At 37.1% G+C, this 17,904-nt stretch overlaps 1 protein-coding gene across 1 annotated transcript; it reads left to right on the top strand.

The window, feature by feature from the left end:
* Positions 1–4,947: 4,947 nt before the first annotated feature.
* Positions 4,948–14,289, top strand: LOC111327197 (coadhesin). The gene is made up of 12 exons (XM_022931316.2): positions 4,948–5,083; positions 7,712–7,789; positions 7,909–7,929; positions 8,043–8,488; positions 9,177–9,336; positions 9,977–10,150; positions 10,367–10,540; positions 10,943–11,116; positions 11,766–11,939; positions 12,544–12,980; positions 13,249–13,402; positions 14,097–14,289. Exons 2-12 carry the CDS (start codon positions 7,741–7,743, stop codon positions 14,099–14,101), a joined length of 1,968 nt encoding a protein of 655 aa, XP_022787051.2. The 5' UTR covers positions 4,948–5,083; positions 7,712–7,740; the 3' UTR covers positions 14,102–14,289.
* Positions 14,290–17,904: the final 3,615 nt, after the last annotated feature.

Raw genomic sequence — 17,904 nt, 5'->3', positions numbered from 1 at the left:
TGTTACAGAAATCTTCAGCAACAACTTTTCGATAGCATAAGCTGTTGCTAGGCAACCTGAGTACCAATCATGAGCTAGTAATTTTGCCCTCTTCTGAAGCAAAATTAAGAAAAAAATACCCTCTTCATTGACCAGTCAGCATTCAGTAATTTTTCCCTCTATTTTATTAACGAGATAAATTACTAAGGCGTTCGAAAAGGTGATGAGGTGACAAGTTTGAAAATGAAAATTCCACGAACTAAACTTTCCCTAAAAATTTTTCCTGCAATCGGACCAAAAGCTGATCGAATATCAAATATGGTAGAATGGTCTAAAATGTTCTTCTACTGCTTTTCCTGTGTATTCATCTGCAAATGAAGAGTAGCACGATTAGCATCGACCCAAATTGCCTTCACTTGGGATGCGAAAAATAAGATAAAGCACTTTTCGATCAGACAATAATGCAAACCTGTGCACAGTACTGTCAAGCTTTATTTTTAGGGTGGCAAAGGGTTGCAATCGCCCTAAGGGCATGTGCAATTTTGCTGTCTTTTAAAATAATTTGCTCGTGCTTATTAACACTAAAATTTTACTCAAAATCATGTTATTACCTATGCTTGAGTGATACTCAATTATACTTCATATAATAAAATTCAAACAATGCGATTCTTCTTCATGACGGGGAAAGAAATTTATCAACTCGGAGATTACGCTTGACTGTAATCACCAATTTCGGTTGAAAAACGCACTTAGTCATTTAGTTTGTTTCTCACCATCAAAACTATCTCGAAAATGAACATGGAACACAGCGTTGAAATAGAAACAGAAATTTGAATAAAATTAACCGTCGTCGTTCGTGTTCTCCAACAAAGTTTGTCCATTTCTCATTGTTATTTTGCGGTGGACGCAAAGAAATTAACAAACATTTATATCGCACGTGCTAAGCCACTGCTCTGCTCAGTATATCTTTGTTTAATGACGTTGCCATCTTGCTTTTCTATAACTCCCTTTTAATGAGGGTCCGCTCGCAGGCTTCACATCTAAAAGCACGGTTAACAAAGGTGAAATGATGAGAAATGAAGTTGTTTGGACACAGAAAGTGGGAGGTTTAATCAGAGGTTCCTTATCAGTCCAAGAAAAAGTAGTTGAATATTTCCCAGGAACGTTATTTTTCAATCGGATCCTGTTTGTAGGATAGAAGATAATTAGAAAATGTCCCCGTAAGCAAATAGGAGAACAAACCTTGCTGCAAGACGAGCTTAGAGACGCATTTCAAGCCGACTCAGGAAAAGATGCGGTTTTGTTAAGTCATTGAGTAAATGTTGTTTGCTTTGCAAAAAAATCTGTCAACGCGAAACCATTCTTAGTGTGAACGATTTTTTTGACCCACCAAAATTCTCGCAAGTGCTACAAAACTTCAGAGATGCCGTCAACTAGCTATAGAGGCCTAAAACTTTTTCCCTCGACAGATACCCTTCAACTGGTCATCATATTTCAAAATTGAACGTAGCGCTAGTAAATTTTCGAATGACTCTCTCCCCATTCTCAAATGTCTACTGAAAAAGGCTACAGGGAAGTTACGATTTCAAACCGACGATTCTACAGGTCGATGGCGGCGTCGACGTCTGTTTAGCAGCTGAATTAAAGTCTCCGTGATCCGTAAAAGCCGAATCCATCCCAGCAAAACTAGAAGTAACTGTTCAATAGCCACAATCAGGTTTTGCATAGTAAGCAAACAGCAAAGAAGGGCGATTAAAACATTTCGTGGGGATTTTGTGATCAGTCGTTGACCAGAAACGACTTAAAAGGAAAAGCACTGTCACGAAATCTCGGCATTTGTGGTCGCATTCTCACGTCTCAAGCACGAACGAACAAAATATTCGTTGTAATAAAATTTCAATTTTTTTGCAGATACCGAGACAAATTTTTCGGTGAAGTGCATACAGGCCTAACATGAAAAATATTAGAAAACAGCAAAGGCGTCTAGCTATTTTGTGAATCATTTATGGGTGAGCGGATCTTGAGAGGTCATTATGTTTAAAAGCTTTATGAAACATTTACAAATGGACGTTCAGATTGTAGCTACACATATGTTTTAACAACCGGGAAAATTTTGGGGAAACTCACTGAGTTAACTAGTGATATAAAACTCTATGTTAGCTTATATATTCACTGGACAGCTAATTGTTCTCCAGACATCATCATCATCATCATCGATTGCATCCATAACTCGCTATACGTACACCAAGAAGCATGAAACAATTCTTTTATAACATAGTGGGCACTAATTATACTTGAAGAAAATAGTTTTATTATCCTCGCGTTAAGATCTACCCGAGATCTATGAATAAAAGACAAAGGAAAAACGACTAAGAAACATTCGAGACCAAAGCTATATTCAAAGAATTCTAAATTTCTGATAACGAAAGACTAATAAAAACATTTCACAATAAGACGTAGTGGATTAAAACATGAAGTTTCGGCGACAAGTCACCATCATCAAATTTAAATTATTATAGGTTCAGTGACGTTATATTAAGAAAAGCAAGTGCAAGTTCTAAATTTGCTGCTAAAAAGCTATTTACGAAAGAAATTCTTACATGAAAGATACTGCGTATTAAATTCAACATGCTTAAATCGTTGTTAACGGCCAGAAAACTGCATAGGTTTGATGAGATGAAAATTCTAATTGTACGATTATAAAATTAAAATTATCTTAAGTGTTTCACAGCACTTGTAGCAGATATTCACATTTAAAAATAAAATTAAACTTTCGAAAAACGTACCAATTTCTTGTGTTACGAGACCCGTGTAGTTGATTCACTTAACTCAGTTGAAAGGTTGTTTTCAAGAATTCACGACCAGAAAATTGCGAGGCTGTGTCTTAAAAATTCTGAAAATTGTACGAATTAAACCAAAACCTTCCATCGAACAACACTTTTGGGACATTTTAACGCATGAAAATAATGTTTACCGTTCTAAGAATTGTTTCTCTACGTTGCATACTCTCACTTAAAGTCACTTGGGTAAGTTTTTTTCTTCCAGCCATAATTCGTATTGCGTTTGAGAATGTAGTATCGTTAACTCAAAAGCTAATTTCGAGGTTTGAATGAGATACAATCTCATTGTTTTTTGACATAAGTACTGTTCAGGATATTTACTTCTCATTTTGCGGAACTCTAAAGGAATTCCCCAATCAGGATTGCTTGACTCGACGGGAACTTGCACCCTGAGAAGTGAAACTGCGCACGTCATGTTACGAATGCACGGCCATGCCTACATAACGATTCTTATTGCATAAAGGGGGTCAGTTTCTAAAGAAACCGTGGTGCTGCGTTGGTAATATCAACTACGTTGAAATTCTAAATTGGCCACCGTAAGCGTTAGCCCTTCGTCAGAGCGAATGGAGGAATTATGGGTTGTGTGTGGGTTAATATGCAGAAAGTGAAGCTACGCTATTGGTGGGGGCATGGCGACAAGAAAAACACGAATAAATTGTTAGAATGAAAAGCGTTCGTTGATACTTGTGATTAAGAGTGCCAATTTGGAAGATGAACTTTTGTTCGAGAGTTTTGCGGCTTTCCGAGTTACCTAATTGTAAGGAAAGACCGCAGATTGCCATATGTCGCTTAGAATGATTAGGTAGATTAAAGTGTCTAGCGACTGGTTTTGATGCGTCCTTGTCATTCCTTTCTACTTCGCGAAGGTGTTCTCGAAATCGGTCACCTAGTCGTCTTCCTGTTTCGCCGATGTATAGCTTTTTGCAATAAGTGCAGGTTATGCAATAGATGACGTTGGCTGAGGTTCGCGTGAAGTGATCAGTGATCTTAATGGATCGTTTGCGTCCCGATTGTTTTTTTCAGCTTTGTGAATGAAAAGACAAGTTTTGCATCGTGCGCGAGCGCATTTAAAAGTGCCGGGTTGGTCATTAGTTTGTAATGGACTTCTGACCAAAAAATTGCCTATGAAATGAGTGGAGGTTGTGAAAAGATAGTGCCAGTCTCTGGATCGTTTTGAAGTAATTTAAAGTTTTTAATAATAATGGATTTAATTGAATGGTTGGATTCTTACTGTAATTTCTCCCGAGGAATGAGGTAAGACTTGTGCCCGCGATATGTAATAATAGTACTTGATTTGCATGTAACTAATAGTCATTTTTCTTTCGCCACTGCCTTGTGGTTGACGTGGCTCCCCTTCAGTTTGTTGGTCTCTCAACGCAACCGCCCGACTTAACTACTGATAACTTTTATTTTAGTTTATTTTTCACTTCCTTTGTCCTTTTTTTATTAAAATTAAAGAGAGGCGCGAGTAGAACCAAGCTTCGTTCAGTCACGGTATATTCACGTGACATGAAAAAACTATTTCAGCCATTACTTGAAATCAATGTAAGAGACATATTGCTCATTTTTCTAGATATCCGGAATAAAAACTATTTAAAATTAATTTGAAAAAAAAACAAGAATTAAGGCAAAAAAAAAAATTGACCCACATTAAAAAAAAAAAACCAAAAGACAAATTCATCGGTTCTTTTCATATGGTAAGCATTTTTTGCACAAAGACTAATCTACATTTCAATTGAAATAACGTAGAATTTTACCGGTTGTTAAAGACCAGAACTTTGCTTTGTAAGATGATCATGAGGACTAGTTTTTTCGCTTTTTTGTCAGTTGTTTTGAATCTGACATTTTATTTTTGGTGTTTAAAAAGACCTCTTGGTTACTAAGGCTGCGTATTACCTTAACCTTTCAAGTTGAACGTTCTGCAGTGCAAAGAAAACAAAACGGAATAACGGGTCAAATAGAAAAACAAGAACACTGATTAAAACAAAGAAGCACGAATCACAAAGGTAATGAAATTAACATCGTTTGTTTCATTTTGTTTACCTAATTTGTACGTTGAGTAGGTAATTAGCAGCCATGATTTAACCACTTGATTGAATTGAAAGAAACTGTCCAATTCATGAGGTTTTGTTAGAATACTTGAAATAATTCGTAGGCTTTTCTACTTAAAGGTTGTTTGGTCTATACACAAGGCACACGACGTTCTAATTATCAGAGCGAGAAGACTACCGGACAGGATTAGGTCAGCTATCTGAAAAGGAAAGGTAAGTTTAACAGTAGCTTTCACAAGCTTTACTTTTTAACCTGTACCCCTATCATTTTCACCTAATCCAGGTTAACTACATCGATGAAGATATAGGACACAGCATTTTAAAGCAATCTTGTGAAATAGGAAACTTCCCCTAAATTGAAGTAAATCTTCTGAACACTGAAACATTTTAGGATGGGGAAAAGAAAAGAGTTGCGATTCAATTTTTTATCTCATTGCCGGGCCACAGAAACAGAGTTAACGTATACTTCTATAAAATCCTATTTAGTGGAGGTTAATCCCATCATTCATGAGAGAAGAGTGAAAACAAAGCATAAATATGAATGCGGAAAAAAGAATTCAGTTAAAATTCGTGGAACCAAAGGAATAACCCGAAAAAATCGAAATGGAGAACCATTTTCTGAAAAATATATGCATTTTGTAAAAGCTACAAAATAACTATGTCGGCTTATGATATGGAAAACCTGTTAAAATAAAAGCTTAGCTTTTAATTCAAGTTGATTTGTTCGTTGTCCTTTTCAGTGTTTTATTTGAACCCTTATAAGTGTTAGACTGCTCCATTTCTCTGTTATCGAGTGTGTTATTGATATGATTACAGCTTTGGCGGGATTCAAAGCGAAAAATCAACATTAAATGGGAAAAGACAAGGAGGAGTTCGCTTTGACCAAAGGGAAAGAATGGAACCGAGACGGCTATCCCATTACCTTCTCTTGCTTTCACTTAATAATGCGTTTAAAACAGCTGCTGAAACCTCACTCCAACGTTTAATTGTATAGTGCAGTTGAGTAGCAATGTTAAACTTTTAGCTCTCGAATTTTGAAAAGCGCTTTTGAAAAGCAGTAAAAGGTGGTTAACCAGAAGTTTCATCTAATTTAGAGAGTAAAATTTATATCATCGTCCAAACGTGTATACATTTTGTTTTTAACGTACCCGACACCATTGTCTATCGATTCGTAATGCAGGACTTATTGGTGAGGCTATGTTCCTTCAGCGTGTTTTAAAGTATTGAAAAGCAATGATCAAAATGAAACGAAAGATTTTCTCTGATGTTACTTCGGCCAAACGTTTGATTGCGATGTGCCTGCGTGCTTCAGCCAATTGATGTTGTCATGTTAGAATCTCGCAAGCAAAAAAAAGTCCAAATGACCAAAATTGATATTCTAAGAGTAACAAAATAAACTCTAGACACACCAAATATCTGAAATACTGTGTACACAATTATTTTCACAGTTAAGCTCTTTTGCGCTTGATTTTTCTTTGTTAATGTAAACGCGAAAGAAGTGATAGTCCAATACGTTAAAACTATTTATTTCCTACGCTATTCAAAATTATACATCTTTATCCGAAAGAATCAGTTCTCTGTTGATATAAATAATTATAATAATGCCAAATTATTGCATGCATAAAAGAGAGCACGACTTGCTGTTCATGACAACAACCATTCGTTATTCATGGATAGACAAACTTTTTTGGAAAGGTATCTTATCTCATGATTCTAAAGGTTTTATCGGAGCCTTTAATTATATTTCAAAGAGAACATCTTCTAGCATACATCTTTCTGGCAAGAGTACCGTATAAGCCCATACATTAATTATGCATTCAGACTAGTAGACTTTGTTTTTAAAGTTTTGTCGTGAAATACAACGAAGTGGAATGCCTAATTAATTAATTAATGCATAATTAATCTTTCCCATCTTCCTTTTTATGTTTCATCAAGAGAAACCTTTTGCGTTCATGATAATTGCGAAAAACAGAAAAACGCCAAAATACCAAACATTAAATATCTTAATTGCTCTGGCGATTGCATGAATAGAATTATACGTTGACTAATTAGGCAAAACTTGAATGGCTGATTAAGAAGGTGAATAACTGTCCTTGACTACGGCAAGCTAAGCTGGTAGAGTACGTGGGACTAGGAGAATTCTAAAAGGAATAATTGGCAAATTGCCCCCTGTTTTGACCAGCTGCGTAGGCCAAGTCTAGAACGGATACATGTAGCCCGCATTTTTTGCCCGATTACAGGCCCTTGGAATCCCCTTCATCCAAATTGAATAAGCATTTTTTTAAGTGTTCATTTTTCTTCATGCTCTGCCTGAAACGGATGTTTGTAATCTAAATTTGATTTCTAATTCTGATCAGTATGTGCGACTTTATTTCTATATCTTCTGTATCTACGACTTTATTTCTGCTTCTTTCAATCAATTTTTATAGCTCAAAAATTTCATCAAGGGGTTTAAGATTCATGCCAAATTCAAATTCATCTCAAGTCACGTTTATCGGTCAAAATCAGTTTCCCGTCACACATCCGGAGGCAAAAAAAAAAACACTATTATGCTCTCTTGCAAATTATTTTTTCTATAACAGAAGGTGGTTCTAGCTCTTTGTTGTTGAGTACCATCATAAGCTACATAGACTTGTTGTGAAACAAACTAACAAAATTAAGGGTTCTGGTTAAACTTCGTTAGTGCAAAACACGCTGTCGATGATGCTAAGTTCTTAGCAATGAAAATCATAATTCTTCAATATGCAACAGATTTAAAGTCTTGATGGTGCAATAGTTCTGTAAAGCAACACTTCGGAAGTGCAACCTTTTGAAACTTCTCCGCAAATTTCTTTTTTTCAGTCAATTTACGGAGTTGAACTTTATTTACCATGCAACCTTTCTGGATTCTCGCGCTTATCACTTTGGGTGTATGCTCAGGTAAGAATGCCAGGCTTTTTCCATCTCTCCATCCCAACTTCCATCTACGATCTCTTGTAACAGTTATGATTTCGAGTTTAGAGAATGACCATTAACACGATCCAATTTTCTCTTTTTAGGCGTGGCTTCTGGAAAAGGAGGTTTGTTGATGGTCTTACTTAATAATCTAGCCGAATTGCTAGTCTCAAGCTTTGACGGCCACAATATTTAGTCACTAATGAGTTTTAACTCTGACTTCTATTTCTGAAATTAGATGATGACTGCCGCCAACAGAATATGGATCTAGCGATTTTCGGTGATATATCAAGGAGTATGAGGAAGCAACAACGCAAAAAGCTGATGAACTTTGTTATAGAGTTAATTGACTCAAAAAAAGTTTCTGCTGATGGAAATCATGTTGCTCTTGGGACGTTTTCATTTACAGCTGATATCCATAACAAGCTTGACGATAAGGAATACTACGATGTAAACAAATTGAAGAAGACTGTCAAAGAAATCCTCATAGTTAAGCCAAAGAAATTTGGAACTCGCACGGATCTAGCTTTGGACCTGGCAGACAAAGAGGTGTTTACGGCAGCCGGAGGAGACAGACACAAAGCCAAGAACGTCTTAATCATCGTAACTGATGGAAAACCTCATATTACAAAGAGAGCCAAGGAACCATTCATTCCTTTCGAAAAGTCAACGAAAGCGCTTGAGGTAATAATGAGAATTTATGATACTAATATGATGCTTATTCAAACCTTTTGCAGAGAGCTGAATTACAGGTTTGTTTGAGAACAGACGTCGGCATTTTCTCAGGCGCCTCTGGCAGCCGCTTCAGTCCATATCGATCTCACCTTCCCACCCATCCCACCCCAGGGATCCATCACACGGTAATCTCGTGTGTGGGAAATTAACGTCTCCTACCCCAACCCTGCAGGAGACGGGACCTCCATTTATTCATTTCTATCCGAGAAGACTAGAATATCTAACCATTTCTTGATGTTATAGAAAGGTAGCAAATTCTTCTCAATTATTTTAAGACCTTGAGCGTTGGTCCGGCAGGGGCTCGAACCCTCGACCTCCAACACAACAGTCCAGCGCACTATCCATTGAGCTAACTGGGCGGCGGTGTGTGCAGGAAAACAAATGATCTTTTTATAAAGATGACATGGCCTTTTTCCTCAATTCAATAATGCAAATTTAGCAACTTTATCGATTCTGGATCAGTAATTAGTTTAAGTCAGACGAGGTCGTGAAGTTGTTTACCCTTCTAGTAAGTTTGGTAGAGAAATATAAAATTGTTTATTTGTTATCCCACACTCATTTTCACAAGGAGACCGTACGAAAAGTATATATCAAAGTAACTAGCTGACCAACTTTTAAAATTTTTGTTTTGTATCAGGCTAAAGATGTTCTCGTTGTCGTTGTTGGGGTTGGCAAAAGTGTGTCAAAGCAAAAGAAGAAAATGGAAGAGATCGCTGGTGAAAAAGGCAGAGTTCTTTTGTTCCCGAGCTTTAAAATGCTAAGCCAAAATTTAGACGAGGTGTTAGAAGTTTACTGTGGTAAGCTCAACTTGTAGCACACTGCATCACTAGTAACCAATCCTCTCAATCTTGATGAGAAGAGAACATACGAGAATCGGTAGATTAATAGTTCCTAATTTAAAAATTTAATTCTTTAGGATTCCTAGTTATTGGGCTTGAAACCTTAACAATGAACTATACCTCTGTGCCGTCTAAACCCTTTCTTATCTTGTTCTCTGAGTAAATGATACAGCCTTCAGATCTTAGCTCTCTTCGTTTAAAAAAAAACATGACTTGACTTGGTTCAAACTAAAATTATTATCTGCATTATAAATTAGATATTTAACCCACGTCCTCATTACAAACGAAGATCAAAACGACGGATCCAGGTCATATTTCTTCTATTGCTAGGGCAACCTAAGCCGGACTGAGTTAGATTTTGTTTTCGAATTAAAAGTTTTATGCTGTATCATCTCTGGCGCATAAACTTCTTTTTTTCAAATTTTCGTGTTTGCTTTTTTCTAATATTATGACCATGTTAATATTCAAGGATATATGATTTTTATCAAAGATACAGTTTCAGTTCTTCCTCGTGCTAATCTTCAGTTGATCCGTTAACCTTGAGCCCCTCGAGGGTTCATCTTACTAACTTAGCACTTTTACTTTTCCTCCCATAAAGCTATTGACGGAGGATACACTGAGTGGTCTGAGTCTGAGTGCAGTGTGACTTGTGGAGGAGGAGTGAAGACACTAACAAGAACCTGTACCAATCCCCCGCCATCTAACGGTGGAAAGGACTGTAGTAAACTGGGGCCAGCTACAATGACACTTTCCTGCCACGAGCAAGAATGCCGTAAGCTGAAATAGAAATTTTTGTTTTCAAGTAATGAGTGTTCATCAAATTAGATCTTTTTTCGATCATTTCATAATTTTCAGTAACGTGTGGATTTTTGAGCACCTACGATAAGATAATTTTGTTCTCCGTGATTCTAAAACAAATTTTTAAAGTTTTAAATGCTTACAGTAGCTTGCGCATAAGTGTGAAAAATATTTCTTTTTGATGGTTTAGCAATTGATGGCAAATACACCGAATGGAAGGAGTCGGAGTGCAGTGCGACATGTGGAGGAGGAGTAATAACTAAAACAAGAACTTGTACCAATCCCCCTCCACAACATGGTGGAAAGGATTGCAGTGAACTGGGACCGGCTCAAATAACACTTTCATGCAACCAGGAATCATGTGGTGAGCACAAACAATCGTTTTGCGAATACTTTCCTCAGCCCTTCAAAAGACAAAGGGAAAGCAACAGCACAAGACATAGGACATCAATTTAAGGTGTCCACTAAGATTTCCTTCCTTTGTTCTGAGCAATGTTTGGTAACTAAAAATAAAGGAAGAAGCATTTTAAAGGTTTTATAAAACGTTTGTAAAGTATTTTTTTCTTCACGGTTTAGCATTTGATTCTAACTGAAATGAAGTGGCCTTCCATTATTTCATAATTTGCATAACCTGTGGAAGGTTATGCATACAAAAATTGCATCAAATAAATTTTGTTGTACTTGAGTCTAAAAACCAATTTTTAAATTCCATGTCTACAGTGGGTTGTGCATAAGGGTGAAAAAAAATATCTTTTTGATGCTTTAGCAATTGATGGCAAGTACACCGAATGGAAGGAGTCGGAGTGCAGTGTGACATGTGCAGGAGGAGTAAAAACATTTATAAGAACCTGCACCAGTCCTCCGCCGTCTAATGGTGGAAAGGACTGCACTGAACTGGGGCCGTCCGAGAAAACCGAATCGTGCAACACAGAGGAATGCCGTGAGTATTTGCTGCAGCAATTGTCGCGGGAATAGTATCTTTAATCTCGTTTTTATTCTTAGCTTTGACCGTATTTTACGCCTGTTCCTGGGTCTAATCTAATCGATATCACCTCGCTTTACGTTACTTGGGAAGATTATTGTGATTAATAACCTACTGATGACTTAAAATCATGAGTTATTTTGTTTTATCTTGATTGCATTCTTTACACGTTTGTTATCTGGTACTCGTCTAAGAGGTGTACCGGTAACACTTAAGCAAAACGTTGAGGTATAGTGTTGACCTAAAACCAGTTAAATTTATCCCCACCTCCACAATGTTTATATAGAATGTTAGCACTGTTGCATTTTGAGGAAATCTAAGAGCAACTTAACCTTTAAAACACTGTCTAGGAAAGTTCCTAAAACTTAGCTACAGACGTTGTCATCTTCAGTCTCGCCCTGCAATGTGGCAACTTTCTTGTTACGTATTTATGAGACAAGAAAATATTCCTAGAATTTCAAGATCTTATTCTTTGGTGAAATTGAGAGTTGTTAGTTCTTAAGACTCTCTATTCATATACAATGATTGCATTCTACTACTTGTGTCTTCCGTCATACGCTGTTTGAATCTCCTGTTAAAGATTAAGTTTTTTATTTTCATCTTTCAGCAATTGATGGCAAATACACCGAATGGAAGGAGTCGGAGTGCAGTGCAACATGTGGAGGAGGAGTAATAACTAAAACAAGAACTTGTACCAATCCCCCTCCACAACATGGTGGAAAGGATTGCAGTGGGCTGGGACCCGCTCAGATGACACTTTCATGCAACGAACAGCCATGCCGTAAGTATTTGTAGGGTGATGTTATCCAGATCTTTTGCAGCTAAGGTTATCTTCAGTACTCTACTTTGTTTTAAGGAGCCTGGAGCACTTAAGAAATGGGATAAAGAGTTTGTTCTATGGTTATTTACACAAGTAGATCGCGAAAGTGACGATAAAGTTCGTATAAACTTCTTGGGTCATAACATTTATAAGGAATGCTCGTTACACCAGTCCTGCCCCAGTTAAGGCGTGCAAGTCCTTCTTCTTGTCGCTTTTACCATGGAAAATCCAGAATTTGATTAAAAAACCTAACATTTATGCTGTAGGAAATGTTGTCAATTTTTAGTGAAAATTTGATTCGTGAAATTTATTGTATGCTCGGTAATCTAGTTCCTTGTTTCCATTACTGCGACTATTTTTTAGTTGGAAATATTTGAAAATTCATCTGATAAGCCCCTCAGTTCAACGGAAACAAGGAGATATCAGTTTTGAATAATAAGGATTGTCATTGTCTGTACAACGTAATACTTGAAATAATAATGTTATGATGTCGTTTTAAGACTCAAATATCAAAAATGGCATTTGCCATCTTTCCTCAAGTTATTTCACTTTTTCATCTTCACAGCTCCTCCATGCGCAGCTGGACTTGACGTTGCAATCGTTCTCGACAAATCCCAGAGCGTTAGATTGGGTAATCTGAAAAAGATTATCACTTTCTTGGGTAACCTGGTTAAAAACTTCAATCCTGCCCCTGACGCAGATCACTTTGGCCTTATTACCTTTAACAAAAAGTCACAACTGTCTTTTAAATTTAGCGACTCACAATACCACGATAGAGACGCTCTACTACAAAAAATAGCCAACGAACCGATGGTCTTACAATATCAAACTCGCACCGATTTGGCCCTAATTATGGCGAGGGACGCGATGTTTACCGAGGCAGGAGGAGACAGGCCAGACAAACAAAATGTCATGATTGTACTCACAGATGGAAAACCAACTCATCCAAACAAGGACTTTGACTTCGCTGCATTTGCTAAAGATATAAATAAAGATTTCGAGGTGGGTATGAAAGAGATTATAAAAAGGTTTGATCAATGACAGTTGATGCTTCAAGGAGGATTTCACTAAGGATTTGAGCACGTATTAAAATGCTTGGGTTCGAGCCCTGGTTAGGTTCCCTGTGTTGTGTTCGCAGTCGTCACTTGTTGAGATGAATTAGCATTCAGTCCTCCTCACTTTATGATCCAGCAACTTAGAAAAGTGCTATTGGGCCCTTAAATTTAATTTATTCCTTCTTCAATTAAAAGTAACTCGTCTCTTTTTGCAGAAAAATAAAATCAACATTGTGGCGGTGGGTATTGGTGCAGGAGTGGATGAAAACACTTTGCACGACATCGCAGGCACAGGTACTGTGGTGCAGGTGCAAAACTTCGATAAGCTTGATGAAATGATGGAAACAATCAAGGGAGCAGCTTGTTCGGGTAAGTTGTCAAGGCACATATCTCAGTCGCTCTCGCTTTTAAATTCATCCGGCACTCTCAGGGAGAAAAAATGGATCTATTTTGAGTTCTTTATCCTCACATTTACCACTATTGCTACTATTTTCATTATTATTATTATTATTATTATTATTACTATTTTCATTATTATTATTATTATTATTGTTATTATCCTCCTTGTAATTATCTGGTTATTAGCTCTTAACAACTCTACTTTACTAAAGAACAAAGAGACGTACTCTAAACTCTCGAGAGAATTATTTTTATTTTGATAATGTATCAGCTGGAATGGTGCATGTAGTTTCATAATTTTTTTTTTTATTTCATCGGAGGGAGACATCATGAGTCTGGTTTTCTTATTTGTAAATACATCACTCGTTTCTTTTTTACGCAACATTTTATCGTTTTCTCCATTTTTTATAGATCAGTATTTTAAAGAAACAAAACGAGGATAACAACTTTTTTTACATAATTATATAATGTCAAACAGATTCTTTTCTTTACTGAGCAATGTGGTATGTAGGTAGGATTTGGATTTTTTTGGATAGAGTTGTTTTCAAATTGGAAAAAATTATCGTTTTTATTATTGACGTTATTATCATACAATGATGCCTACGGACAAAATGTTCTTATGCGCAAGCGTTCCTAAAACTAACCTTTTGTGTCTATTTTTCAGGATAAAGTGGCCGGTTTTCAAGACACGCTGTACTTTTGGGTCAAAACAAATGTGGTAGTCACGTATGAAGCAACAGCAATTGACGGAATTATTGTGTGTGCATTTCATATCGAAAATAAGCTATCTTAAAGTGGGAACTTGTGTCTTTTGCAGTTTGAAATAAAACGACCACGAAATGTTCATCCTTACTCTCTCTTCGCCTGTTTCTTCGCTCTTTTGCTCACTTTACATTCTCCGTTTTCTTAAAAGAAACTGATAGTGGAAAACGTCGTCGTTTTCAATTGAAAATGACATTTTTCAGCATAAATGGAAATGAAATATTTAGTAAGAAAAAATTGAAACAGATGTCGGTTACTTTGAAAGTGGGTTTTCTGAGCGCTGCCAATCCAAAATGGTACTCACCGAGGAAGTCAGATGGCAACGTGTACCACTAAAGGAGGTCTCCTTTTTTATCCTTTCCCTTTCAATTTAAATCAATGAATAGTCCTTTTAAAGTTGTGGGCTTGGTTGCCAAGCCTTTGAACAGGAGTGAGACTAAGGGGGACCTTGTTATGATACAGATGTTGCTGCTTTTCAAATGTAAATGTCTTTGTTATCATGCTAATTAGATACTGGTCTCTATCACAAGAATGTCGCCCTCAGCCTCACTTCAAATTAAAGGCTTGGCAACTAAGTACACAACTGTAAAATGGCCTATTATCTTATGGCCTAGTTGCTCATCCACACGCACATTGGGTCAGTGGGCGTCTACGAGATGGTTAGTGGGTCACAAGTATAATGTCGAAACACTCCCCCCCCCCCCCCACCGCATTGTACCCGCAGTTTTTATACACATAGGAAGTCTACGTTTCGATTTTTCTTTAAAAGTAGGGCGCGATATATAATGAGAAAGGAAAAAACAGAGACTGCACTTTCATCCCAAGCCTGTCTCGTGGTTAACTGACTCCTAAGAGAATTTTAATGGCGGGAATATTCGTAACCATCCAAAATATACTATAAAAATTGTATAATTAATTAAATGTTTTGTTCGGCTGTTATGCAGCATCGCTTTGTTTCTATGACGTAATGAAGACACAAGTTCATTACGTTGGTTGAGTAATAACAATACGGGTCGGCAGATGATTAGAAAGTTTTCAGAGGCAGAGGCTGCATCTTTTATCTGAGCTATTTAAGATTAGCTTGATGAGAGGATACGCCATGAAATGGCCATGAAATTGACCACTTAAAGACTGTCTATAAGAGACCAGATGGTAGATAACTGATCATTGGAGGCAGTTTCCGTTGAGAGGGTATGTGTTTTTGTCGGCAGTTGCATGTTTTGTTGTCATTTTTGTTCGTTGTTGTATATTTTCATATTATTGATGGTTACGATTATTTTCGCCAATAAAATCCTTTGGAAAGTGAAGTAATCACGAAATAGGCTTGTCGGGATAAAAGTGGGATCTCTTAATATTTTTCCCATCTCAATTTATAACATAACCAAAGTAAAGCGCGCGCTCTGATTGGTCAATTTAGCGTCCCCCATTTGCCCATGGGTGTACGCTGCTGACGTGAGCAAATGCAAAGACTATTTTTCCGCGCGCGATTGTTTTTTCTGGTCACGTAAGATTTGTTAAATAAAAGGGAACTCTTAGCTACAATGTATCAATGTCATGTTATAAAACAAATGGTAAACACCACAGCGTACACTATTGAGTTATTGGATGCACTTGGGAGGTTTGCTAAGCACTCAAGAAGCTAGAGTCGCTCTCGGCTATCGCCTCGAGCGACTCTTACGCTTCTTTCGTGCTTAGCAACCTCCCGCGTGCATCCATAACTCAATAGTGTACGCTGTGGTGTTTACCATTTGTTAAATAGAGATCAGCCCTCTTGCATGCTTAATATTAAAAAAAAAAAATCTTGTTTCGTGTGCGGATTCACTGATGGACGGATGATCATGAGGTCACAAATGCATTTTCTCTGTTTGATGGGTTTCCAAATGTTATTGTGCCAAGCAAATGGCGGATGATTGAAAATTGTAATTGAAAACGAACAGCTTCCTCGTTGAGCGTGTGCATGACGCTTTTGTTTAAGTTTTGATGCAACTCTGGTAGAAACAGAATTGAAGAAGAAAGGGAAAAATATGTATTCAATAACGGGAGATCTTAATAGAAGGAAATTGCTTCGGGAGAGATGCTACGTCAATGAAAATCGCAGACAAGATGTTTATTAGATTGTCTTTTGAGGACCAATGTATTTCTAGTTTAAAACCAATAGTCGACTCCCAATAACTCAAACTGCTGCTTACTCCAAAATTACCAAAATGAATATTTAGAAGCAAGCATTAGTGAGTAAATACAGGATAAAAGGCTTGAGGAAGGCTTTATAGGTAGACATGACCAGAAAAAAGGAAAAATGCGCACACTCTTTTTTGTTTTCATACATTGTATATGCATTGATATGGAAAATTCGAGTGAAAATGGAACATTCCCAAAAAAAAGATTTTCAGCAGCTAAGCTTTATTGAGGTACAATGCAGTTAAGTTGACGTTACACTAAAGTGGTATATTTTACAGGTTCTGTCTTGTCCCAAGATAAGACAGAGAATACATGGCATCACTAAAATAAACTCATCGCTTGGACTACCGGGCCAAAAGATAACGCATTGAGTGTAAACTGCAAGGGACAGGGTCAAAAAGCAGACCGCCACTGGTGTTACATGTTGCCACTGAATAGATGGAAATGTCTGATATTTCAAAGATTCAGGGCAAAAAAATGGGAAACAGGGCCAAATGTTAGAAACTGAAAACAAATACGGGCAAATGTTGATGTGTGACTTTCTCAGTGGGTGGCATCGCATGACGTCATGCGGTTGCCATATTTTGTCCACAGTAGTCCATAGGGGATAATGCAAAAATTGAACCTGTCCTAGAGTGTTTCGAGATTCAAAATGGATAGCAGCGCTCAGAAAACCCACTTTCAAAATAAGCGATCTTTATTTCAATTTTTTTCACATTTACTTCTTCCTTTTCATTTATGCTGATAAATCTCATTTTAAAAATCAAATCAATTTGGAAGATAAAACAACGACGTTTTCCACCAGTGGTTTCCTTTAAGAAAACGGATAATGCAAAGCGAGCGAAAGAGAGAAGAAACAGGCGAGCAAGGACGCTTTGCGTTCATTTATTTTAAATGGGCAAAGACAGAGGTTCTGTCAAGTGATCTGTGTCAGGGGCAGGATTGAAGTTTTTAACCAGGTTACCCAAGAAGGTGATAACCTTTGCCAGATTACCCAATTAACGCTCTGGGATTTGTCGAGAACGATTGTAACATCAAGTCCAGCTGTGCATGGAGGAGCCGTGGAGATGGAAAAGAGAAATAACTCGGGTCGACTGTAAAGTTTTAGTAAGTAATGTATTCTCGATGCAAATCGCGATACTTTCAGATTAGAAAGCTTTTATATGTAGCTTTGGACTTTAAACTTTATCTCTTTCCTATAACTCACGTTTCTCTGACAAACATCCCACTGTGTTTTCGAAGAAACGGACAATATTGCCCATCCAATAGCTCCTGAATAATTAAGAAATATGGGCTATGGCTAACATAATAAAAAATGACAAGCAAAAAATATACGCAACAATGGCAACAAGGAACTAAATTACTGAGCAATTGATTTCACGGTTCAAATATCACTAAATTTTCACAGCATTTCCTAAAGCATAAATGTTTTGTTTTTAATTAAAGTTTGAAATTTTCATGGTAGAAGCGAAAAGAAGGAGGACTTGCATGCTGTAACTGGGGCAGGAGAGGTGAAACGAGCATTCCATTTG

This window comes from Stylophora pistillata, chromosome 11 (assembly GCF_964205215.1).
Source record: "Stylophora pistillata chromosome 11, jaStyPist1.2, whole genome shotgun sequence".
Taxonomy (NCBI): domain Eukaryota; kingdom Metazoa; phylum Cnidaria; class Anthozoa; order Scleractinia; family Pocilloporidae; genus Stylophora; species Stylophora pistillata.
The sequence above is the reverse complement of the archived record's forward strand: the minus strand, read 5'-3'. Positions and strand labels throughout refer to the sequence as shown.